This window comes from Passer domesticus, chromosome 4, assembly GCF_036417665.1.
Source record: "Passer domesticus isolate bPasDom1 chromosome 4, bPasDom1.hap1, whole genome shotgun sequence".
NCBI classification, from domain to species: domain Eukaryota; kingdom Metazoa; phylum Chordata; class Aves; order Passeriformes; family Passeridae; genus Passer; species Passer domesticus.
In genome coordinates this window covers 83,722,156-83,747,623 of record NC_087477.1, presented here as the reverse complement: position 1 = coordinate 83,747,623, position 25,468 = coordinate 83,722,156, and the positions used below count along the sequence as shown (strand labels likewise).

At 53.9% G+C, this 25,468-nt stretch overlaps 2 protein-coding genes and 1 long non-coding RNA gene across 5 annotated transcripts in view; 1 reads left to right on the top strand and 2 right to left on the bottom strand.

Moving 5' to 3' along the window:
• Positions 1-25,456, bottom strand: ALMS1 (ALMS1 centrosome and basal body associated protein). 3 transcript variants are annotated; one of them, XM_064419188.1, is made up of 11 exons: positions 24,164-25,456; positions 23,168-23,293; positions 22,021-22,185; positions 19,319-20,373; positions 14,677-14,791; positions 13,620-13,814; positions 9,696-9,934; positions 8,930-9,194; positions 8,634-8,697; positions 6,261-6,360; positions 1-423 (listed from the first exon to the last, which is right to left on the bottom strand). In XM_064419188.1, exons 1-11 carry the CDS (start codon positions 25,380-25,382, stop codon positions 379-381), a joined length of 3,588 nt encoding a protein of 1,195 aa, XP_064275258.1. In that variant the 5' UTR covers positions 25,383-25,456; the 3' UTR covers positions 1-378. The 3 variants fall into 3 exon arrangements, with proteins under 3 accessions (XP_064275258.1, XP_064275259.1, XP_064275260.1); XM_064419189.1 differs by having other exon boundaries at positions 1-420; XM_064419190.1 differs by lacking the exon at positions 23,168-23,293.
• LOC135299779 (uncharacterized) lies at positions 5,486-6,252 on the top strand. The gene is made up of 3 exons (XR_010361670.1): positions 5,486-5,547; positions 5,708-5,745; positions 5,828-6,252. It is a non-coding gene; the product is annotated as an uncharacterized LOC135299779 (long non-coding RNA).
• The window catches only part of LOC135299852 (collagen alpha-1(I) chain-like), a 45,033-nt gene continuing 44,975 nt past the window's right edge, over positions 25,411-25,468 (bottom strand). Inside the window, exon 9 of the mRNA XM_064419281.1 lies at positions 25,411-25,427. Coding sequence (XP_064275351.1) covers positions 25,411-25,427 — 17 coding nt within the window. The remainder of the gene's footprint in view (positions 25,428-25,468) is intronic.

The window sequence follows — 25,468 nt, the reverse complement described above, 5'->3', positions numbered from 1 at the left end:
TTATTACAACTCTGCTGTTTTATTGAAGTACAAAACATAACAAGTGACTTTTCTACATTGAGACAGGAATTAAAAAAATAAAAAAATCCTCGTTAAAACCCAGTGAAAATAAATATATAAAACTGCTATTCCAATCAGGGAGTTATAAATATATTATGAAGCAAGTTTTTCCAGACTCTGTTTCCTCTGGAAGTGCCTAACACCAGTATAAAAGCCCAGCTATTTATTTAAACCCTGACACTCCCCCAGTGCCTGGTTCTTACACAGGGCAGGATCAATGGGCACAGCAGTGACCCAGAGCACCAAGTGGGGCTGCAGGAGCATTTTCTGCCTTCTCCCTGCTGCAGCTGCTGTGTGCTCAGCCCAGCCTGGCCGAGGTCAGCTCCAGGACACCTTCTTCCCCAGGACACGGCTGGTGATCTTCTGAGGGAAAAACAGAGGGACACAGGGCAGTTAGTGCTTTGAAAGCTGAAAATGCTGAGCACGGGTTCTCTGCACAGATGGCTGTGGAATGCCAGAGGGGTTTGGCTGGAAGGGCCCTTCAAGCCCACCCAGTGCCACCCCTGAGGGCAGGGACACCTCCCCCTGATCCAGGCAGCCCCAAACCCCATCCAGCCTGGCCTCAAGGGGCAGTGAGCAGCACAAAATGGGGATTTGAACTGTCAGGATGAACTGTCAGCTCGGCAGCTGCCCAGTGAGAGCACCAGGACCTCCCTGTGCAGCCTGGCACCAGGATATTCCCATGGGGAGGTCAGGAGCAGAGCTGGCCCTGGCACTGTTCCAGGGCAGGGTCCTGAGCAGGAGCCCCTGGAGCTGTGTGTGGTGGCAGTGGGTGATTCCAGAGGGTTCCCCAGGGGCTGCCAGAGCTGCTGCTCTCCCCGAGGGCAGGGACACCCCGTGCTGTGCCTGCCTGGGGCAGGGCATTCCCAGACCCACAGAAATAAAGGCTCCTCAGGGCTGGGCTCCGGCCTCACGGGGCAGAGGGGAGCTTCCAGGACCTGCTGCTCCCTCCCAGGAGCTTTCTCTAGTTCCCTGGGATCACACACTCGCTCCCCCTTGTGGAAGAGCCTCAGGAATGGAACCAATCTGCATCTGATAAACTCAGAAATTTCATTTCTGCTTCACTGGGGCTGAAAGTTCTGATTGCTGCTGCCATCAGATCAGAATCTGTTCCCACTACAGAGTGCAAAATTCCAGGGCACTCCCCGTCCCCTGATCTGACTGGGATGGTTTTATGCTCTATTTGAAATTAAAAGCACAAAAGCAAAGGGCTGCTGGGACAGAGCACCAGCCCAGATCTACATGCACACTGTGATAAAAATAACTTTGCTATCTTAATAAAGAGAAGTACTGAACTATTTCACAGATCAACACTGTCCGTGCACTCCAATCCCAGGGCTTTTTATGGCTCCAGTTCTAGGTGGGCCCATATTGTTTGCCCCTCACTCAGTGCCAACAAAACTTTTTTTTTTTCTTTCTTTTCCCCTCAGTGAGCTGCCCCAAACTGTCACAGAAATGCCTTGAGAGCAGCCCTGACAGCCCCTCACTTCCCAGAGCCCTGCAGGGACATTTGCCCTCTGCTTTACAAAAGGGAAGCAGATTTTGTTCATATATATTCATCAATTTGGGGTCTTATTTTGAGTCAAATGAACTCAGCTGCATCTCATCCCCCAGCCTGGACACTGAGATTGTCCCTCCCTGGCAGTGTCCCAGGCCAGGCTGGGCACAGGGGTTTGGAGCAGCCTGGACAGTGGGAGGTGTCCCACTGGCATGGGATTCATTCATTCACTGCTTCCTTGCCCTAATTTCAATCACACCCTGTGAGCCCCCAAAGCCTTGGGGAAGGGGCTGCAGAATTCCTGAGGGAGCTGGGAAGGGGCTGCAGAATCCCTGAGGGAGCTGGGAAGGGGCTGCAGAATCCCTGAGGAGCTGGGAAGGGGCTGCAGAATTCCTGAGGGAGCTGGGAAGGGGCTGCAGAATCCCTGAGGGAGCTGGGAAGGGGCTGCAGAATCCCTGAGGGAGCTGGGAAGGGGCTCAGCCTGGAGCAAAGGAGGCTCAGGGGCCCTTGTGGCTCTGCACAGCTCCTGCCAGGAGGGGACAGCCGGGGGGGTCGGGCTCTGCTCCAGGGAACAGGGGCAGGAGCAGAGGGAACGGCCTCAGGGGAGCCTCAGGGTGGGCACTGGGAGGAATTTCCCCATGGAAAGGGGGGTCAGGCACTGGGAGTGCCCAGGGAGGTTTGGAGTGCCCATCCCTGTGGCCCTGGGGACAGGGGCAGAGGTGGCCCTGGCAGAGCAGGGATGGTTGGACTGGACAGGCTCAGAGGGATTTTCCATGCTGAGTGACTGCATGGCTCTGATTTTTGGGACAGGCCTGTGGTGGCAGGGAGCACAGGGGCTGTCCCAGCCCCACCCAGAGCTGTGCCTCCCTCTGCCATGTTTTCCCTGCAGAAATGCCAAGGAGCTGCTCCCTGCAGGCTCATGGGGCTCCCCAGGGCCAGCAGCAGCAGCTCTGCCCCTCTGCTCCACACCAGCCCTGGCACAGACCCCTGGAGCAGCCTGGGGCACAGGGGGTCCTTGAATGCCCCATCCCACACCTCATGGAGCTCCTGGAGCAGCTCCTTCCTGCCCCCAAAGCTCTGTCTCATTTTTGGAGCCATTCCACAAAATCTGTGGTTGATGTTTCAGGGGCAATGAGCCTCACTCAGAAGCTGGTGCTCTCAGCCCATCCTCACCAAACCACTCCCTGATTTACAGCAGCTTTTCTGCACCAGCAGGGAGAACTAAAGCACTGGAATCATTTACTGCCATGAATCATCACCTCCCTTCCAATCAAACCCATATTTATGTACCAGAGTTCTGATCCTATTTCCTCCCTGCTTCCAGCCCACTCTCCACTCCAAGTCAGTGGCTGCCAGAACTCATTAATTCTTCAATCTTTGCTGTACCAGCATCTGGAATTCTCAGACTGAGGAAAAAAGATGTCCTGAAAATACCCTGCCCGAGTATAGCAACAAATTAAAGTCTTTCTAGTGGTAAATTCCCCAAATTAGAGTAGGAAGATGTTTTGCAGAATACACTACAAGTGCTGCCTTCCGAAATCCAATGACTGCTGTTCCCAACAAACAGCCAAGCCTATCACTCCAGCTCTGGATACTCCAGGAAAGGAGCTGCTCCAGCCAGGAGTTTAACACTAAAACTGCAGTGCAAGTTTAAGAGCCAGAGTTTAAAGAAAAGGCCAGTTTTAGTTCCAGTGCTCAGGGACACTGGTTTATCCCACAGCTCCCCAGACAGGGTCCTGGCTGAGCAGGGCCAGTGCTGGGCAAACAGAAAGTGCTGGAACCCTCAGAGGTAACCTGCCACCAGGACTGCAAGCTTTACACTGGGTAAATTAAGTTTCCTGACTTTGTTAGGCAGGGCTGGGAAGTTGGCTGGGAATTCCCTGAGCCAAATCCAGCCACAGCCAGGGCACAGGAGAACAAACCCAGCAGCCTCAAGGACACTTGTCCTTCCTGGGATGTGCTCAACACCCCTCTGCTCCACCCCAGGCCCTGCACAAGCCCTTGTTTGTATCAATTCACCAGCACCACGTTCCGAGCCATTTTGCCATGGAATGGGAGGATTTCAGGGAAGGAAAGGTGTAGGAGAGCTTGGCTGGGTGATATGGAACACACTTGGGCACCCCCTCAGCCCAGCACCTGCACTCCTGTGCCCTGGGTTGTAGGATGTGCCTGGGGGTGTTTTATTGCCACCTGTCAGAGCTGGGGCAGTTCTCTCTGTTCATGGGGCAGTTTGCTTTATCCCTTCCACAGCCAATCCTCCCTCTGGGAGATATCCTCTGTTAATGGGCCATTAATTATTAATTATCTTCTGGTCATGGCCAGGGAGTGTCCCTGCATGGCTGATCAAATCCCATCATCCCATGGGGAGATGCTCTGCCCAGGGCAGGAGCCAAGCATTCCTACCTGGATACAATCTGAGGTTTGGAACAGCACAGCAGCCTTTGGCCACTGCATTCCCAGAGGAGCAGCTTTCCCCTGCCCTGCATTCCCACAGGAGCAGCTTTCTCCTGCCCTGCATTCCCACAGGAGCAGCTTTCTCCTGCCCTGCATTCCCAGAGGAGCAGCTTTCCCCTGCCCTGCATTCCCAGAGGAGCAGCTTTCCCCTGCCCTGCATTCCCAGAGGAGCAGCTTTCTCCTGCCCCGCATTCCCACAGGAGCAGCTTTCTCCTGCCCTGCATTCCCACAGGAGCAGCTTTCTCCTGCCCTGCACTCCCACAGGAGCAGCTTTCTCCTGCCCTGCATTCCCCCAGGAGCAGCTTTCTCCTGCCCTGCACTCCCACAGGAGCAGCTTTCTCCTGCCCTGCATTCCCCCAGGAGCAGCTTTCTCCTGCCCTGCATTCCCCCAGGAGCAGCTTTCTCCTGCCCTGCATTCCCACAGGAGCACCAGGCCCATCTCCAGCAGCCTTGGAGCTGCAGAGGAAAACTCCCCCCTTGTGCAGGATCCCTGCTCCAGCAGAAGCACAGCTGGCACTGCAGGAGGGCTGAGCCCCCATGGGATGGGACCCCTGACCCACAGGGTCAGCTCCTGCTCTGACTCTGGCAGTGTTGTTTTTGTACTACTGCATTTGTATTTCTAATTTCCCTAGCAAAGAACTGTTATTCCTATTCCCATACCTTTGCCTGAGAGCCCCTTAATTTCCAAATTACAATAATTCAGAGGGAGGGGGTTCCCATTTTCCATTTCAGGGCAGGCTCCTGCCTTCCTCAGCACACACCTGGCTTTTCAAACAGACAGCCCTCAGCAGATCCCTGTGTGTGGCACTCCCGGAGGGAATGTGGTGCTCCAGGGGGAGGGGGTGTCACATACAGGTCAAACCTTATAAAAAAAAAAGCCTTCTAAAATCTGGCCTCATTACTGTGAGGCAAGAATTACAATAGTGAGAATCAGTGAGCAAAACAATCTATTCTTGTGAGAAGACAGCTCACGCCTGTGGGGAGGAAAATCCTACCCTTGTGAAACATTCACTCCCCAGGAGACAAGAATGTGAACAGACCTAGAAAGAGAAAGGATTGGTGGACACGGACACAAGCCATTGCCAGCCAGTGAGCTGAGCTTGAGTGAACTGCTGAACAGTCAGATTCAGACTTGGTGCCGTCTGATAACCATATAAAGATAATAAAACATATATTTATATAATAGAATAAATATTACATTATAATATATAATTACATAAATAATTATAAATATATAATATATAAATATATTCTATAAATATATAATAGAGATATATATTGTACATTATATTTATATTATATATTTATGTAAATATATAATATATATTTACGATATATAAATATTATATATTATAGATATATATAATATATAGCAAATATATATTTTATTCTATATATAAATATATAGAGAATATATATTTTATTTTATATGTATATATAAATATTATAAAATATGAGCTGTGAACAGAGATTTGGCTATTTTGCATGAACAGGTGTCTTTGTCCATCTCCATTGCAACAAGGGGGCACTCCCAGGTGTGTAGGGTGAGCCCAGAGGGACCAGGGGCACTCCCAGGTGTGTAGGGTGAGCCCAGAGGGACCAGGGGCACTCCCAGGTGTGTAGGGCTGAGCCCAGAGGGGTGCTGTACTCCCAGGTGTGTAGGGCTGAGCCCAGAGGGACCAGGGGCACTCCCAGGTGTGTAGGGTGAGCCCAGAGGGGTGCTGCACTCCCAGGTGTGTAGGGCTGAGCCCAGAGGGACCCGGGGCACTCCCAGGTGTGTAGGGCTGAGCCCAGAGGGACCCGGGGCACTCCCAGGTGTGTAGGGTGAGCCCAGAGGGGTGCTGCACTCCCAGGTGTGTAGGGCTGAGCCCAGAGGGACCCGGGGCACTCCCAGGTGTGTAGGGTGAGCCCAGAGGGACCAGGGGCACTCCCAGGTGTGTAGGGCTGAGCCCAGAGGGACCCGGGGCACTCCCAGGTGTGTAGGGCTGAGCCCAGAGGGACCAGGGGCACTCCCAGGTGTGTAGGGTGAGCCCAGAGGGACCAGGGGCACTCCCAGGTGTGTAGGGTGAGCCCAGAGGGGTGCTGCACTCCCAGGTGTGTAGGGTGAGCCCAGAGGGACCAGGGGCACTCCCAGGTGTGTAGGGTGAGCCCAGAGGGACCAGGGGCACTCCCAGGTGTGTAGGGTGAGCCCAGAGGGGTGCTGCACTCCCAGGTGTGTAGGGTGAGCCCAGAGGGGTGCTGCACTCACAGTTTTGTAGAGCTGAGCCCTCAGGCGGTAGGAGCTGTACTCCAGCCTCCTCTGCTCCTCCTCCCTCTTCCTCCTCACCTCGGGGAGCTGCTCGTACATCCTAAAGGGAGAGGAAAGGCAAAAACAGAGATCTGAAACTGCCTGGCACTAAAATCCACAGCTGCTGTACACAAGGAGAAATATTGTAAAAGAAAAGCCCTATAAAACATGGTGTAGGTCCTGCTACTTCAGCTAAACTAGTAGCTAGCTTGTAAGTTCTTATCTGAAAAAATTACAAGGAGAATCAAGTTTGCAGAACAACTTATTCTGGTAAAGAAAAGTAATAACAAAAGATCTGTCCTCTAAGAACCTACAAAGAAAAATATGTAAACACCTGAAGAAAAAAGTCTTAACACATACAAGCACCTTCTAACCAACAGACTGAGTGTTAAGGTTACTAACCAATTAGAGTCAAACATGTCATCTTTAAAAACTGTATAAATATGAGCTTTATTTATGTATCTTTATTTTTGTATATTATTTATTATATTTATATATTTATATTTGTATATATTTCTATATTTATATTTTATTAATTTTTTTATTTTAATGTGAGCTTTATTCTTCCTGCATCTGCTTTACTGCAACACACACCCTGTGCTTTATCCCCACATCCCCAGGGGCTGCTGGCCAAGCACATCCCTGACAATTCCTGCCACTGGGACACCTCTCCTGCCCCTGGGATGGTTCCTGCACCTAGAACACCTCTCCTGCCCCTGGGACACCTCTCCTGCCCCTGCAGTGCCTCTCCTGCCCCTGGGACACCTCTCCTGCCCCTGGGACACCTCTCCTGCCCTGGAACACCTCTCCTGCCCCTGGAACACCTCTCCTGCCCCTGGAATGCCTCTCCTGCCCCTGGAATGCCTCTCCTGCCCCTGGGACACCTCTCCTGCCCCTGCAGTGCCTCTCCTGCCCCTGGAATGCCTCTCCTGCCCCTGGAACGCCTCTCCTGCCCCTGGGACAGCCCTCCTGCCCCTGCAGTGCCTTTCCTGCCCCTGCAGTGCCTCTCCTGCCCCTGGAGTGCCTCTCCTGCCCCTGGGACACCTCTCCTGCCCCTGGGACACCCCTCCTGCCCCTGAAACACTCCTCCTGCCCTGGAACACCTCTCATGCCCCTGGGACACCCATCCTGCCCCTGCCATGCCTCTCCCACCCCAGCACCTCCTCAGAGCAGCCCCTGTAGCTCTGCCCTGCCGTGCTGACCCAGCTGGAGCTCAGTGTCCCCCGTGTCCCCAGCCCAGGACACTCCCATGTCCCTCAGCCATGGCAGGAGTTCAGCCCAGCAATCAGCTCACTGAAGCTTTTCAGGCATTTCCAAAATTCCAGTGCTTTCAGTAGTGTTGCCCTGCTTTGTTTTCTCCTGTGCTGATGCTTCCCCAAGTTTTCCTTCAATCCTGGAATGGTTTGGGTTGGAAGGACCTCAAAGCCCATCCAGTGCCACCCCTGCCATGGGCAGGGACACCTCCAGGCACCCTAAGAATACTTCTAAATGCTAAAAATCATTAAAATGTATCGTGAAAATCATTAAAGTCACTAAAAATCATCAAGGGGTTTGTTTTATGTACTGTGTATTGCAGCAGGTGTTTGGTGCAATCCCAGAGAAACCGAGGTTGGCAGAAACCTCTGGAGGCCACCAAGCTCCTGCTCAAAGCAGGGTTAATTCCAAGGCTGCCCAGGCTGCTCAGGCCTCATCCCACCAACCTGTGATTGTTTCCAGGAACTCAGGCTCTGCTGCTCCTGGCCCAGCACTTCCCACCCCGTTCACAGCAAACTCAGCTGCAGTGAACTCCCATTTCTTACTGTCCCTTCCCACACCCCTCTGCAGCACAGCTCTTCCAAAGGGTAAATCCATGGCAGCGTGCTGGGCACTGCAGAGATGAGTTACTGCAGTCAAAAATAACACAAACCCTACCCAAGGTGGTTTTTCCAAGGGTACAAGTCTCTGTACTCCCTTGGGGTGATTATTTCTATAGAAAGCCTCTTCCTTTGGGGGAATGCCTTGCTGCTGCCCCAGTTACCCACTTTGTTAATTTGTGAGCTTCCTCAGAGCTCCAGTGTCCCCCAGCCCATTCCCTCTCCACGTGGGACCCAGTTTGCTGTGGATGGCTGACACTGCAGCAGAATCCCCAGCTTTAGCTACAGAAATGATTTTCCAAAATGATTTTGTTTCTTGGAACTTCTAAGTAGGACATTTCTCCCCCTGATAAGGCACCTGCATTTTTCACTGAAGAAGCTGAATTATTTGCACACCCAGTTCTTTGACTGCAGACAGGATTGAAAGTTCTTCCCTACCCAGGGCACTGATCCACCTGAAATAAAATTCCCTGGACTTTACCTTTTAGATCTTTGAAACATCTCATGCTTGGGAATTGCTCTTCTTTTTTCTCTCATCAGGAAACCTGAACAGAAAATTTTGAGATAAGGGAACGATGAACGAGTTTGTTACAGCAACAATGTGAGTCCTTTGTAAGTTTTATAGAGGTTCTTACAAAAAACTCTTTATAAGATCTTGCAGACAAGAGAGTTAAATAACTGTAATGGCTTTAGGAGAAATACCCAGTAAATAAATACACCCTGAAGCATAATGTAGAGCTCATAAACGAAAGAATTCAAAGCAGAGCCCTGAAGTACCTCGGCTGGACACCAGGTGATTTGCAGTCCTGCAGTCCTTCCTCCTCCCTGCAGGCTGCAGCAGCTGCTGGGCTGGCAGCAGTTTCTCCCCCCGGGGTGGCAGCAGTTTCTCCCCCCGGGGTGGCAGCAGTCTGTCCCCCCGGGGTGGCAGCAGTCTCTCCCCCTGGGACGAGTGCAGCCTCCTCTCCTCGCGGAGCAGCCGCAGGTGCCGCAGGCGCTGCCCCGAGCGCGAGATGAAATCGGGGCGGTGCAGGGCCAGGGCCTCCTGAGGGGACACAAACAGACCCTGCTGGCCAAGCTGGGGCTGGCAGCTGCAGGGGACACCCAGAACATCCACCACGAACCCCAGAGCATGGAAAAAGTCCCCTCACAATATCGGGTGCAATATGAAACTCCTGTCCTTAAGGCTGGGTAGGTGCTCGGAGGCCAGCAGCCTCTGAGCCTCTGGTTTAACAACGTGGAAATAAACTGGCCAGAAAGGAAAAAAAACCCCAAAATAATAAAAAATAATAATAAAAACTCATTTTGATCTCATACCTATGTACACTTCAGCACTGTTTCTGCATGGAAACAAGTGTGGTGGGACATTCTGTCAGCCACATCCCCCTGGTTCCTGCAGCCAAGCGGTTTAACCCCTGTAACTCCAGACCAAGTCAAGTACTGGGGAAATAACTTAAATAACTTAACCCTGGGGAAAGGCAGACCACCACGAGATCCCAGGATGTGCCCCTGTGAGCCCCAGCAGTGCCTGGCTCAGTGGCCTCACCTGCAGCGAGAGCTTGCCCAGGGGCTGCCCCAGCCCCCTGCCAGCCCCCGGGGGTGTCACGGCTCCCTGGCCCAGGCCGGGCTGCTCCTCCCAGTTCCTCTCCCGCAGGGGCTCTCTCCAAGGCTTTGTGCTGCTCCAGGGCTCAAACCAGGCTGGCCCAGGGCCAGGAGTGGCGCTGCACTGGTTTTCCTTCCTCGACTCACATTCCAAGTCCTCTGCTGGGACGAGCCACTGAGTCCCTGTTAAAAGAACACAGAAGAGAAAGAAGATTTGAGGCAATTCCTGTGCCTGTTGCCCACCCCAATCCATGGTCCTTTATTCCTGCAGGAATGAGGGACACAGCCAGGGGAGGTGATGGCAGCTGACCCAAGGGGCATCCCAGATCACGGTCAGGAGGCAGAGCTGAGGGAAGAGGAAGGGGAGCACTTGGAATGAGGGTGCTTTGATCTCCCAGGTCACATCAGGCACAAGGGAGCTCTCCTGGGGATGGGAAAGTGGGCAGGGGCTCTCCAGGGTCCCTCCAGTGCCTACAGGGGGTTCCAAGGAGGCTGCAGAGGGACCTGGGACAAGGGAAGATGGTCTGAAGCTGAAGGAGGGCAGGTTTATACCAGATATGGGGAAGGAACTGTTCCCTGGGAGGTTGGAAAGGCCCTGGCACAGGAATTCCCAGATTTGCTGTGGCTGCCCCTGGATCCCTGGCAGTGCCCAAGGCCAGGTTGGACACTGGGACAGTGGGAGGTGTCCCTGCCATGGCAGGGGTGGCACTGGGTGGGATTTAAGGTCCCTTCCCACCCAACCCATTCCAGGATTCTCCAAGCGGAGAATGAATTCCTTGTCTGGCTGTGTTTGAGTGGCTTTTCCTTTCCCTGTTATCCTGTCTCTATCCCAATCCAGTGGTTTCCCCCCTCTGCCCCTCCCATCCTGTCCCACATCCCTCAGAAGGGAAGGAGCAGCTGGGGTTCAGCCACAGCAGTGCCCAGGTTTGCAGCTAAACCCAGCCAGTGCCAACACTGCAGCAACCCCCCACTGCAGCTGAGTCCAGGGGAGTTTCTGTGGGAAACACCTCGGGCAGCTTCAAGAGAATTCCTTCCCTAGCAAGCCTTTAGCAAACACCACTTTTGAAAGGCCCAGGTTCCATTTTCCAGGTTTCCCTCCATGGAAAGGACAGTTATTTACCAGCAATCACACATTTTTAAGGAGCCTTTCTGCTGGCCTAAGCCCTGTGGCTCTGCATCCATGTTTTGGAAGTTCAAATGCTTTCCATCTCCCAAATGCTCAATGTGTCCCCAGGAATTGAGTTACTCACAGTTTACACACACAATGATGTGAATACATCAGCTGGGATTCTGAGCAGATATTCTGAATTTTCTAAATTAAACCCTTATGAAGGAGAATGATCAGTCCCCACAACAACAACAGTGATGAGTAAGGGAAATATTTTTAAACATTTAATTGTGACGTTGTGAAGAGTTGCAGGAATTTAAGAGACAAAAAAAAAAAAAAAAAAAGAAAACGTCAGGAGACTCCACCAGCAGCCTAAAAATACAACTCCCAAAACCAGTCAAGTTCTTCCCAATTGTCACCCAAGTACTCTGGAAAAATCTGGGAAGCCTCAGGGCATGAGACATTAAGGACAAGTTGGTGACCAGCACTGAGAGTTCAACAGAACCTTTTGTATCTCAGAAATTCATGTCGAGCACCTCTCCACCGTGTTTATTCTCCCTAGTGACTGCATTTCCTGCTCTAACAGCCCTTTCATGGCTGAAACTGCCATCAGGGCCAGCAGCACATCCCCTGGCAGGGCTCTGGCTGAACTCCTGAGATCCCAGCAGGAGCAGGCTGTGGCAGGGCCAGCTCTGTGCAGAGCCATCAGCCTGCCAGGGAAGGGCAGGGCAATGCCCTGGAGAGATGCACCCAGGCTCTGGGCACTCCTCAGCTCAGGGGGGGAAGGAGGCTCCCCCACGGTGCTCTGCAGCTCTGTGTGATTTATCCAGTTCTGCCCTGCCACTGGCCTCCCCTACGCGTTCATGTTCTGGAGAGTTCCCTGTTACCCCGCTGGTTTGTGTAACCCTGCCCAGCCACCCTGGCATCCCCATTGTGTGGAATCCTCCCCCTCAGGGGAATGCCCAGGGACTGCCTTGCCTTGGAAGAACACACCACAGTCGGGCTGATGGACAGGACTCAGCCCGTGGTGCTGCAGCCCTGCTGCCACCCCACAGCAGCCTGGCTCCCCGAGGGCCAGCTGACCCTGCCACCCCAGCCACTGACCCCCATGCCCCTGGCTCCCCGAGGGCCAGCTGACCCTGCCACCCCAGTTACTGACCCCCATGCCCCTGGCTCCCCGAGGGCCAGCTGACCCTGCCACCCCAGCCACTGACCCCCATCCCCCTGGCTCCCCGTGGGCCAGCTGACCCTGCCACCCCAGCCACTGACCCCCATGCCCTGCAGGCTGCTGCCCTCTGCCCGCCCCTGTGCCCTCAGCTCACTGCCCCCACACTGTGCAGACCCCACTGTGCAGACCCTGCAGGTCTGGCTGTGTCCCTGAGCCCCTCACAGGCTTTGGGATAAACCTTTGCTGGAACACGCCATGCAGAGACCCTTCCTGTCCTTCCTCTGAGCTGTCTGTGGGGTGTGTGCATGGACTGGAAATGGCTGCTCCGTGGCCTGGCTCTGAGCAGCTGCTGCAGCAGACAGCTCAAAGAAGGCTGCAGCACCTCTGCCACCCTGCAACACTGTCAGTCCTTTCCCTGTGTACCACCCCGAGCCCCCAGACCTGGATCCCTGACTCCCTGCTCCTGTATTCACACCCTGGACCCTCCTTTGTGCTTGTCTCTGCCCCCAGACCCTTCAGCACTGTCTGCAATAAAGCACGTTGGAACTCCGTGCCTGGACCCTCCCTGCTGTGTGTGTGCTGACACATGAGGTTAGGAATTAACTGAGCTTAGAAACCCATTCCAGATTGAGGTGAAGTGTGCTGCTTTCACTTGTTTCATCTGTAGAGTCTGTTCATTTGCTGTGCTCATAAAAAACCTGTGCTCACAACAGCCTGTAGCTCCCAAAACTGCCTCAAACAAGGTGAAAAGAACGTGAACTTCTGAGCTAGAAGAAAATAAGAGGGGCCCCTTGGACCTTAAAACAAGAAGCAAACCAAAACTAAAGCTACAGGAGATGGATGGACAACCAGAGAGCTCTCTGTACAAGAACTGATCAGGGCTAATTGTGATAAATAAATGTGCAAAAATCTATTGTAAAACTTAATGCATATGCTACAGGTTAAGGGACAAAAAGGAAGTTTAGATTCTCAAAGGGAACACATACCTTTAGAAATTATTCCCCCTGTACCCAGTGCTATAAAAACACTCCACCTTTCCACTTTAATTAGTTGGAGATTTGTCTGTCCACACATCAGTGTGTGTGCTGTGCTCTCGTGGCTCCTGCCCCTTGGCACAGGATGCTCTTGGGGCAGGTTGTGTCCACCACCACCACGGACTGTGACCAGCCCTGGCTGTCCCAACCCTGCCTAAGGTGTCCCAGCCCTGCCCAGGTGTCCCCAGCCTGCCCAGGTGTCCCCAGCCCTGCCCAGGTGTCCCCAGCCCTGCCCAGGTGTCCCCAGCCCTGCCCTGCCTGTCCCCAGCCCTGCCCAGGTGTCCCCAGCCCTGCCCCAGCTGTCCCCAGCCCTGCCCCACGTGTCCCCAGCCTGCCCAGGTATCCCCAGCCCTGCCCAGGTGTCCCCAGCCCTGCCCAGGTGTCCCCAGCCTGCCCAGGTGTCCCCAGCCCTGCCCAGGTGTCCCCAGCCCTACCCCAGGTGTCCCCAGCCTTACCCCAGGTGTCCCCAGCCCTACCCCAGGTGTCCCCAGCCCTACCCCAGGTGTCCCCAGCCTTACCCCAGGTGTCCCCACCCTGCCCAGGTGTCCCCAGCCTTACCCAGCCTGCTCCTCCTGCTCCGTGTGTCTGTCAGGAGCCTGCCCGGCCGTGCCCGGGGCTGCTGCCAGGCTCCCCCCTGTCCCTGTCCCTGCCCCGGGGGCTCCCACAGCTGCTGGCTGCTCCTGGGCGTGGGGAAGGTCACCCCCACGTCCCGGGTGTTCTTCCTGGTGGCACTGCTGACGATCTCCAGGTCCCCTGGAATGGAAACCAAGCAGAGGTGTCTCAGTGCCAGGGCAGGGAATGACCCCACTCCAGCCCAGAGTGAAGAGCTTCACCCACCTCCAGCAGTCCAAACCTTTTATATTTACATTTTACACTTCCCCAAACCAAGCAGAGTTTCCAGTGGCTGGGGATTGTTACTGTGTGATAATCTGAGGGAAATTAAAACCAAATACCCCAAGCAAAATGTACATTTATCTGGGGGGTGGGAATCCAACTGGAATTAACTCTGCGCTATGAAAATCCTTCCCTGATTCAATCTGCTTGCACACAAGCAGGAATAAATAAATAATTGCTGTATCTGATGAATAAACCAAGGCCATTACTCAATGTGATGATGGGGAGTTGGCGTGGAAATGAAAGCAATGAAGAAACTGCTAATTGCCACCAGAAAAAACCCAACTGCAGAACTGCACCAGGCCAGGAGCAGCTCGGGACTGAAATAGAATTGAACACCCAAAATATTCCCAGGAAGAACACGGAACACTGCAGTTGCCTTCTGAAATAGCATATGCCTACAAAAGCCATTCTGGGAGGAACAGATGTCTTGGGGAAAAAACAATAGATAAAAAAAGGCAGCTCACCTTTGCCATTGAAATGGAGCAGAAGCTGAGGCTGATAAACTTTACAAGTGAGAAAATTGGCTTTTAAAGCAGCACAAGAATGGCAAGTAAACAGCTCACGTTCCCTGAACACATCACCCCTCCCTGGCAGCATTCAGAGTGAGTCTGGAGGGTGCTGCTGCACAGACCCACACCAGGAGCACCCAGACTGGGAGAAGGGGCTCCAAAGGCAGGAGAGGCAGGAGGAGCCAGGGAGGTGTGGATTCAGGGCTCACCTGCCTGGATGCCTTTGCTCAGCATCCGTGTCCGGCGCTTGTGGCTGAGGGCAGAGCTGGGCCCCCAGGAGCTGCTGCTGGCACAGGTGGAATCCGAGGAGAAGGGGATGGTGCTCTGCAGAAACAGCCAAGGGAACAGGAACTGCTGAAATTGCAACCCAAATGAGCAGCAAACAGCATTTAAACAGAAAGAAGTCATTGCTTTTCCCTTGGTGTACCTCGGTTCTGTTGTTGTCAGTGCTGAGCCCAGGCTGATCTGTCCCACTGCTCTCACAAAAGCCAGCCCTGGCTCCACCCCGGGCACTTCCAGCAGCCCACTTCGGTACATCAATGAAAAGTACATTATTTACATGATAAAAGCACATTATCTCTGTTGGAAGAGCTTGCTGGGATCAGTCAGGACAGCACTGGGCATCCTGCAGCCCACCTGGGGCTGCTCAGCTGAGGGCAGAGCTCAGAGCCCCTTCCAGGCCTGGAGGGGTCCAGGAGAGGGACTGGGGACAAGGGACAGAGGGACAGGGAATGGCTGCCACTGCCAGAGGGCAGGGATGGTTGGGACATTGGGAATTAGGAATTGTTCCCTGGCAGGGTGGGCAGGCAAAACCCTTTTGAAGCAGGGGAAGCGCCTCACCCTGTGATCCCCACCACAGCGTCCTCCAGGTGGGAGAAATTCCACTGCATAAATCCAAGGAACAGGAGGGACAAGGGGAGTCTACACCTTCATTCACACCCAGCCAGGTGTGAAAGCTGCAGGGCTGGACACAGCTTGCAGGCCACACATTAATTTTAATTAACAAAGCCATTAAAAGCAGCAAGGCTGTGCCAAGCCTTGGCTCTGTGGGCTTTATTAACACCAGTGACCTGGCAGCACCTCCAGGCTCCCAGGGCACCCTGACAGTGCCCACGGTTGCCCTGAGCTCCAGCACTAATTACAGAACTGCAATCAGGAACCTGGGGAAAATTATCTGGTGTCCTGTGAGTAACCCCCAGCACCAGCCACCATGGAAATGCAGAGGCCTCCTCTTTATTCCCTTTTACTGCAGCTCTGCCACCCCAAACAAAACTTCAACACCAGGAGGAGGCCATTTGGCTCTCCTAAACCTGCTTTTCTTGAATCTCCTCTAACTACCCCAGCTCCAGGAGAGGCACTGCACAGATGCACGGATATGGATTTCCTTTCAGAAAACAGAGCATGTGAACATTTGTATTGTGAAGGTGTGAATTTGAATTATGTGCTCAGCAATGTGTAAAACCAGGGAGAAAAACCCCAGAATACACCTTCCCTGCACGTGCAGCACTGCCCAGCAGCAGCCACCCAGCTGGGCAGTGCCAGGAATATTCCTGGTGCCACGGGAGTGTTCCCTGCCCTCCAGCTCCGGCTCTGCACCTGCTGCCCACGGCAGCTCCAGCAGGAAAGCCTCCAGGGATGCTCTGGAGCTCACAGGCAGAGGCAGCTCCTCTGCAAGCAGGGCTCACAAGGGGCTCCCAGCTGAGCTCCACAGGCAGCATTCCCACAGGGACTGGGGCACGGATCTCTCTGGGAGCTGGGCTCCTCTCCCAACGGAGACCTGCCCCAAACCACACACTGCACTAAAAATACAAAGGAATCTCCACTTTTCCTCAGCTAAACAGCCCAGAAGTGACCAAAATCAGAATTTTTAATTAAATTTGCTATTTTGCGATCTATATTCTCTCACGTCTTGTTTGAGGAGGGTCACGTGTGTCCTCAGATGGGTTTTTTTAAAAGAATATTTCACCAGCAGATAAAAATGTGAGTTTTTAAAGCCGTGGGGGTTCAATGAGCCTTTAAAGGGTTTATTCCCCAGAGCATTAATTCCATTTCTCATCTCACAGATGATTTAACAGGTTAAAAAATCAGACTTAGGTTTAAGGTTCAATAGACTTTGAAAAATTCATCTTCTGAATGGAACATGGAATAAAATCATCTTCTGAATTCTACAACTGTGTCAGAAATGTTGGATCCTAATGCTGGTGTTCTGGTTAACAGTCCTAACACTGCAAAGTTCAGGACAGTTTTATTTTACCTTCAAATAAATGTTATGAATAAAAATATTGAATAGAATGTTTTTAAACCATTCTTCACCTTCAAAAATATTGTTCCTCCCCAGATTTATTTAGTTATTGGCATTACTTTTAATTATTTCATAATTCACTGGCTTATTTGACAAACAGACTTGGAGTTATTTCTGTAAAATAAAATAGCTCATTTCAATTAAATCTGCTAATAATCATGCCAGTTCCAGTTTCATCTGGAAATACCAAAAAAAATGAAAGCAGTAATTAAATGTTCCTCACTTGTTCTATACTTCTCAGCATTCCTGTGTATCACAGAACCCCTGAACTCTGTAATTCCTTACTAAAATCACCAAATCCAGGCTGAGTTCCTCTTTAAGAACATTTCCATTTCTCCTGCCAAGAGCAACAGCTGAATTCACCTGAAGGAATTGTTCCCTCCCCTTTCAAACAGCTGCAGAGTTCTCACCTGGAATTCTCAGCTCTTTAAAGAAAAAAGATCCACAACCAGCCAGACAAAATAAATTACAAATTTTTACAAGGCCAGCAGCAGGGAAACTCCAATAATTGTGTGGATCCTTGCCCAGAGATGCCCTGGCTGCAATTTCCATCAGATTTACAACCTCACTGGGCACTGCCCAAGGACCAGGAACAGCAGGATCTGTTCCCAGGGATGGGGACAGCAGGATCTGTTCCCATGGATTGGGGACAGCAGGATCTGTCCCCAAGGATTGGGGACAGCAGGATCTGTCCCAAGGATCAGGACAGCAGGATCTGTTCCCATGGATTGGGGACAGCAGGATCTGTCCCCAAGGATTGGGGACAGCAGGATCTGTTCCCATGGATGGGGACAGCAGGATCTGTCCCAAGGATCAGGACAGCAGGATCTGTTCCCATGGATGGGGACAGCAGGATCTGTTCCCATGGATGGGGACAGCAGGATCTGTTCCCATGGATGGGGACAGCAGGATCTGTCCCAAGGATCAGGACAGCAGGATCTGTTCCCATGGATTGGGGACAGCAGGATCTGTTCCCATGGATTGGGGACAGCAGGATCTGTTCCCATGGATGGGGACAGCAGGATCTGTCCCAAGGATCAGGACAGCAGGATCTGTTCCCATGGATTGGGGACAGCAGGATCTGTTCCCAGGGATGGGGACAGCAGGATCTGTTCCCATGGATTGGGGACAGCAGGATCTGTTCCCAGGGATGGGGACAGCAGGATCTGTTCCCAGGGATGGGGACAGCAGGATCTGTTCCCATGGATTGGGGACAGCAGGATCTGTTCCCATGGATGGGGACAGCAGGATCTGTTCCCATGGATTGGGGACAGCAGGATCTGTCCCAAGGATCAGGACAGCAGGATCTGTTCCCAGGGATGGGGACAGCAGGATCTGTTCCCATGGATGGGGACAGCAGGATCTGTTCCCAGGGATGGGGACAGCAGGATCTGTTCCCATGGATTGGGGACAGCAGGATCTGTTCCAATGGATGGGGACAGCAGGATCTGTCCCAAGGATCAGGACAGCAGGATCTGTTCCCATGGATGGGGACAGCAGGATCTGTCCCAAGGATCAGGACAGCAGGATCTGTTCCCATGGATTGGGGACAGCAGGATCTGTCCCAAGGATCAGGACAGCAGGATCTGTTCCCATGGATTGGGGACAGCAGGATCTGTTCCCAGGGATGGGGACAGCAGGATCTGTTCCCATGGATTGGGGACAGCAGGATCTGTTCCCATGGATGGGGACAGCAGGATCTGTTCCCATGGATTGGGGACAGCAGGATCTGTCCCAAGGATCAGGACAGCAGGATCTGTTCCCAGGGATGGGGACAGCAGGATCTGTTCCCATGGATGGGGACAGCAGGATCTGTCCCAAGGATCAGGACAGCAGGATCTGTTCCCATGGATTGGGGACAGCAGGATCTGTCCCAAGGATCAGGACAGCAGGATCTGTTCCCATGGATGGGGACAGCAGGATCTGTCCCAAGGATCAGGACAGCAGGATCTGTCCCAAGGATCAGGACAGCAGGATCTGTTCCCATGGATGGGGACAGCAGGATCTGTCCCCAAGGATCAGGACAGCAGGATCTGTTCCCATGGATGGGGACAGCAGGATCTGTTCCCATGGATGGGGACAGCAGGATCTGTTCCTAGGGATGGGGACAGCAGGATCTGTTCCTAGGGATCAGGGACAGCAGGATCTGTCCCCAAGGATCAGGACAGCAGGATCTGTCCCCAAGGACCAGGGACAGCAGGATCTGTTCCCAAGGGAATCGAGACAAGGCAGGCAAGCCCAGGTGGTGTTTGCCAGCCTGAGCTGCTGCCCTGGCTCCTGCAGACTCAGAGCCTGGCTGGGGCTGCCCCCATGGACGGCAGAAGCCACCCCTAGAAACCAGTGACTCCCAGAGATTCCCAGTGACTCCCAGAGATTCCCAGTGACTCCCAGAGATTCCCAGTGACTCCCAGTGATTCCCAGAGACTCCCAGTGACTCCCAGAGATTCCCAGTGATTCCCAGAGACTCCCAGAGATTCCCAGCTCACAGAGCCAGCAGCAGTGGGGATTCCCGTGGGGATGGGGCGGGGCTGGGCCCAGGGAGCTCTCACCTGGCTCTGCTGGTCCTTCCCGAGGCTCGGAGCAGCCCCCTGGGGACACGGCCCGGCCCCTGCTCCTCCACTGTGCCCGTGCCACTTCTCGGAGCGCCTCTTCTGCTGGCTGATGGCACAGTAGAGCCGGGCCAGCCCTGGGGCCAGCCCTGGGGCCAGCTGTGGGGCCGGGCTGGGTGTGTCCGTGCCTGGGGCCAGCCTGTGCTGCCCGAAGGCCCGGAGCAGCCTGGCCGTGTCGATGGTGGACAGGGACAGGGAGCTGCTGTCCCCGGAGGCAGGGGAGGTGTCCAGCCCTGTCCCCGTGTCCCACGCCGAGGTGCTGCAGGTGCTGCAGCTGCTGGGCTCTCGGCTCAGCCTGCTCTCCGAGGAGCTGTCACTGGGGATCCCCAGGTGCTGCTGCTCCTCCAGGATCCTGCTCAGGTGCTGGATCACCTTCTGCCCCGGCCTGCTGCTGCCATGGCTCCGTCCCACTCGCGCTGCCCTCGGCTCCGTGCTGCTCCCAGAGCTGCCTTTTCCTGCCAGCCCAGTTTCTGGCTGCTCCCTTCCCTGGATCTCCTCCTCAGGAGCCTTCTCCCCAGCCGCTGTGGGCGCCAGGGCGTGCCTGATGGGATTCTGCAGGAGCCTGGCCAGCCGATCCAGGCGCTCCACGAGGGACAGCTCGCCGCTCCCGCGGAGCTGCTGCGTGCCCTGCCGCTGCAGGAACCTCACCCACAGCTCGTCCAGGCTGCCCCTGGCCTGGCCCCGCTGCCGGGGTGCCTTCCCCATGCTCTCCTGCAGGGGAGCAGCGGGGCCCCGTGGCCCAGGATCAGTGCCAGCAGCTCCGTGCCCAAAGGATGCCCTGGCACTCGGCTCCTCGCTCCTGCTGTCATCAGCCTCTGCAGGGAGGGCAAAGAACGGCCCCTCTGTGCCCTGGGGGGCACGGGGACCCCGCTGGCCCCGGGCAGGGTGCCCAGCCCTGGCCCTGGGGAGCTCCCTGGGGTGCTGGCAGCAGCTCTGCCCGGCGGGCTCAGGGACAGCGCGGGAGGGTTCTGCACGCCGGGAACCAGCTGGGAGCTCTGCAAGACACAAAACACTTCAATGTTTTGCTGCTCTGCTTAAAGCGGAGGATTTTCATCCTAAAACTCCCAAACCACCACAAAGGATTAAAAGCAGGATCACCGAGCTCATTCCCAAACTTGGAGATGAGGTTTGAGCATTATTAAAATCACATAAACAAATATTTTCTGTCTTTTGCAACATGGGATCCAAGAGAATATTCCATCCAAGTGAATCTGGGGAGGAATCTAATTCCACCTCAGGGAAGTGCCCTGACCAACCCTGAAGTGAGCCTTTATTTAGTCATGGAAGGGACCCCAGAGCCCATCCAGGGCCACGGGCAGGGACACTCCCCCTGTCCCAGTTCCCACCCAGCCTGGCCTTGGACACTGCCAGGGATGGGATGCCCTGGCCATCCGTGGAACACACACAGCACGAGCCAGGACCGCTCTCCAAAACAGCTTTAAAGTGATTTTTAGTATCCAAAAACCATCCAGTTCTAAAATGTGCCTTGTGTTTTTTGCAGAAAGGACTGGGTGGTTGCATCTCCTCCCTTCCCAGCACAGGGGCTCTGCTGGAACACAGAGGCCATGGATGCTGCAGCCAGGCCCAGCCTCACTAACTCTGCAAGTGCAGGAATTTTCTTCCCATACAAGGGCAATGTTTATAAACTTGTGTAAGAGGCTTCCTCCACATCCTCCTGACAAATGAGATCAGGCTTGGGAATGCCAGGCAGAACTTTGCTATTCCTGGCTTTTTAGAAAGTTACCAAGAAATGGAAGGAATGTAAACAGGCAAAAAATAAAAATAAGTTTGTATAGAGAAACTTTTTTTAAAAAAAAATACATAACTTGCATAATTTTAAGCTCTAGACAAGCTCTGTGGGTAGAGGTAATCTTATATTAGATCATCTAAAAATACAGTTGAAGAAGTCAGGGAAGATTTAAGAGAGGCAAGTCTTTCTTCTGAAAGCTTCTTTAAAGTTCCAGCTGCACTGGCTGCTTCACAAAATATTCTTTCTCCTTACAGTTCTTTTCTTACCTGGGCCTGCAGACCATCACAGCAAAAAAAAATGTTAGGAGATAATTTTATGTTAACACTTTTGTTCCCCTCTCATTTTTATAACACTTTTGTTCCCCTCTCATTTTTATCCAGGTTATTGATGTTGCAGCCTTACATAATCATTGAAATTTTCCTGTGCAAATAAAAATTGTCTTCTGGAAACACCAAAAGAGACGAAGAGCTTCAAAGAAAAAAACCCAACCACAAGTGAAAAATGAAAATAACGGAAACCCTATCAACGCATCAGGACAGGAACCATCAGGACAGCAGCTGCTGCAGCAGAGATGCAGGCACCAGCAGTGGTGTGCTCCAGGCCATGGCAGGGACACCTCCCACTGTCCCAGGCTGCTCCAGCCCTGTGCAGCCTGGCCTGGGACACTCCAGGGATGCAGAGTCCTGAGCCTGCCAGGGAAACCTGGATTTTATCAGTCAGGGAGAAGCAGGAAGACAGGAAGAGAAAACGGAGTCCAATCCAGCATTTTCTGGCAGGCTCAGCAACGTCACCAGAACCACGGATGCTCAAGTGTCAAATCTTTTGCTCTGACTTCCTTCTCATGTATGAACACACAGAAACCATTACCAAATTAAAGCCACATTCCAATTACCTGAGGACTGTTCCAGGGGCGTGCTGTGCTCCTCAGCCCAGGCCAGCCTAGGCCTGTGCCCGTGGCCTGTCCCCCTGTGCTGGGCAGCTGCCCTGGCTGGAGCAGGCTCATCCCCCACACCCAGCACTGGGGCCAGGATCCCTGCAGCAGGAGCATCCTCTGAGCCTGCAGAGAGAGAGCAGCGTGAGTGCCACAGCAGGCACAGAAGTGGCACAATTCACCTCCATCAGGAGCCCTGGCAGTGCCCAGGCCAGGCTGGATGGGGCTGGAGCAGCCTGGGGCCGTGGCAGGTGTCCCTGCCATGGCAGGGGTGGCACTGGGTGGGATTTAAGATCCCTTCAATCCCAAACCATTCCATGACTCCATGATCCCATCCCTGTCTCAGGGTTAGAAGCCTAGAACTGTCCCCACCAATTTCTCATCCTTGCCAACCCCACCTGGTCACATCCCATGGATTTCCTGCACCCAGTTCCTTCAGCTGCTCCCCCTGAGCTGAGCCCCGAGTGCAGCAGGGACTGGGAAAAACAAAATGTATTTTTCCATCCTGCTGTACGCTTTCCTAGAACCTTGTGCTGCTTCATTTGCATAGTGAATTTTTATATATGGCATCATCATTTCTGCAAAACAACAGATTTGCATCACATTTGTTTCTCTCACTTTGGACATGTTTCCCCAGATAAACTTGAAAAAGGTCAAGAGCAGAGATGCCTAAACCATGCCCAGCACAATTTGTGGCCGTAGTGACTGATCTGGGCACTTCTGGCAGTGTTGGACCAGCCTGATCCCTTGGTCACCACTGCTGGAATTCAGGAACTGGAATCTCCAACATGAGTTTTGTCTACAGACCAAACTCTGGATATTAAAAAGCTGAGTGAAACCAACCTGCAAATAAAACCTGTGATAACCTGTAATAAAAACCTGTGAGAACCTGTAATAAACCCAGTGATCCACTCTTTGCAGGAGGAGTGTCAGAGATCTGCAAGGATCCCGAGTGAGCAGCAATTCCCAGAGGAAAGCAAGGGATGGTCAGGCTGTGAACACGGAGTTCTGCTCCCTGCCAGCCCCAAGGGAGAGCAGAGCCTGCGGGCAGAGCTGCCCCGTGGCTCACAGACAATTCAGGTAATTCTCAGGAACATCCATCCAGTACCTGAGCAGGAGCTGGCTGTGCTGGCCTCGGGCTCCCCTGGGGACACGCTGCCTCCTGCTTTCTGGAAAGGCACATAATACATGCCAGAGCTTCCCCAGGGCTTGTAGGGCAGCAGCAGGGGCTGGGCTGGGGGAGCAAGGCAAACAGTGAGCAGGAGCCAGGCTGGAAACCCCTCAGGCAGCAGGGCAGGGCCTGGGCAGGCTGCTCCTGCTGCTAGCCTGAGGAATAGCCTGTTCTTCAGCAACAGGGATTGCTATTTCATTAGCTACATTGAAATAATTTAGTTTTTTAATCCCCACCCACAGGTAGAATGTTACCATCCCTTACCTGGAAAACCAGCTTTACCTATTCAATATTGAAGTGGTGATCAGGGGGGCAAACAGTGACTTACAGAAACATCTCCTGTACCCACAGAGCTCCCAGCTGATCCCAGTTTTGCTCCTTTTAAAGGAGCAGGGATGTGTCCCTCAAGTCAATAAAAGCAACAACAGAGCCCCAGTATCAAACTCCACTGGGGTGGGAAACCCTGTGAACATCCACACCCCCTGCTGGCAGATACCCCAAACCCTGCAGTTTTGTGTTTAATCTATTAAAAGCAGCAATGTGCAGATTTCCCTCTGATCTTTTGGGGCTATCTTGACTAGAGAGTAAATCAGTAATCAGATCCAGCTCTCACTGAACTCCAAGTGAATCAAACCAAACCATCTACAAACACCAGAAAATACTCTCCAACCACACCTGGACACAAAGAATTCAGTTCTAGAGAAACCCGAACTGAATCCCAACTCTATGCACACAAATCCCTGCTGACAAGGCTGAAAAACCCAAGTTTAAGGGTTGGATTTCCCCCACACATGAGCAACTTCAAATACCCAGTTATCTCAAGGATGTTATTTCCACAGAAAGCTGGTTTGGTTTTGGGCTCTCACATTTATCAGTACCTCGACCTTGTACAGATTCAGTGCACAGACACCCATAAGACAGGAATGTGCTCACCAGGCTGCCTTGGGAAGGGGGGAATCTCCGTGTGGGATGGAGCTGCAATCCCAGGAGCTCCAGGGGCGCTGGGGAGCGACGGCTGCTGGGCACCACTTCGCCCCTCCTGGGGATCAACACAGATTTCTGCTGAGAGCGTGGCTTTTGTAGGGCTCTCCGTGGTGATCTGGGTGGCAGCATCAGAAGTCCTTCTGCCAGGCTTTGCAGAGCTGGGGATGCCCTGTGCACCCCGAGCCCCCCAGGCCTGGAGCTGGGCTCTGGCCCTGCCCTGCAGCTGCTCCTGCCTGGGGGAAGGCACCCGGCTGGGATCTGCTGGATCCTCTGGAGCAGCCTCAGCAGCAGGGGATTTAGGAACACCTTCCACTGAAGCTTCTGGAGCTGCTTGTAAAGCCACAGCCTGAGCCTTGCCTCGAGGCTTGTCCCACACCTTGACCCCGTCCCCAGCCCTGCTGGCACTGCTGGCACTGGGGTGACCGACCCTGGAGCAGAGGGTGATGTGCACACAGCTCAGGAATCTCCTCACGGGGGCTGAGGGAGCCTCGGGCGTGGTGGACAAAGCCTCGTGTGCAGCTGAGGGGTGAGCAGGACCCGTCTGCTCCCTCACAGCCTCTTCTGGAACCAGAGGGGGCTGGCCAGGGCCTCTCCTCCCCTCAGCCCACACCTCAGCAGGGCCCCTCAGCAAACCCCTTTGTGCAGCTGCCCCTGGGCCCTCTGAGCCCTCTGGGAGCTGGGTGTGCCCAGGGGGGATCTCGGGCTGCTGGGATGGGCTCAGAGGGGGGGGTTCAGTGGATGGCTCCGTGTCCTGGCTGAGCCCCCCGGCTCTGTGCCCCTCAGCTGCAGGCAGGAGCTGGGGCTGCCTGGCACGCAGGGTCTGTCCCTTCCCAGTGGGGATGCTGCCAGGCTGCTGGGCTGTTTCCTGAGGAGCTGCAGCCCTGGCAGCAGGAGCCTCAGCAGCACCCCCAGAGCCAGCCAGCACGGGGCAGGGGGCACAGCCCTGTCTGAGAGCTGGCTGCCAGGGCTCTGTGCCCAGCCTCCCCTCCCCGGGCAGGGTCCCAGCCAGGCTCTGGGGGCTGAGGCTGATGGAGGTGCTGGGCTTGCCCAGCTCCCCCCAGCCCTGCCCCAGCTCCCCGTGGGCACGGGGGGCAGCTGCAGGGCTCCCTGCACAGGGGTCCTGTGCCAGAGGGGCACGGAGCTCTGCCATGGCACTGGGCTGCCTCATGGCTGGGTGCTGCCTGTGCACCTGCAGCTCAGCAGCACCGCAGGGCTCAGCAGCACTGCAGGGCTTCAGCTGCACATCCTGCAGGT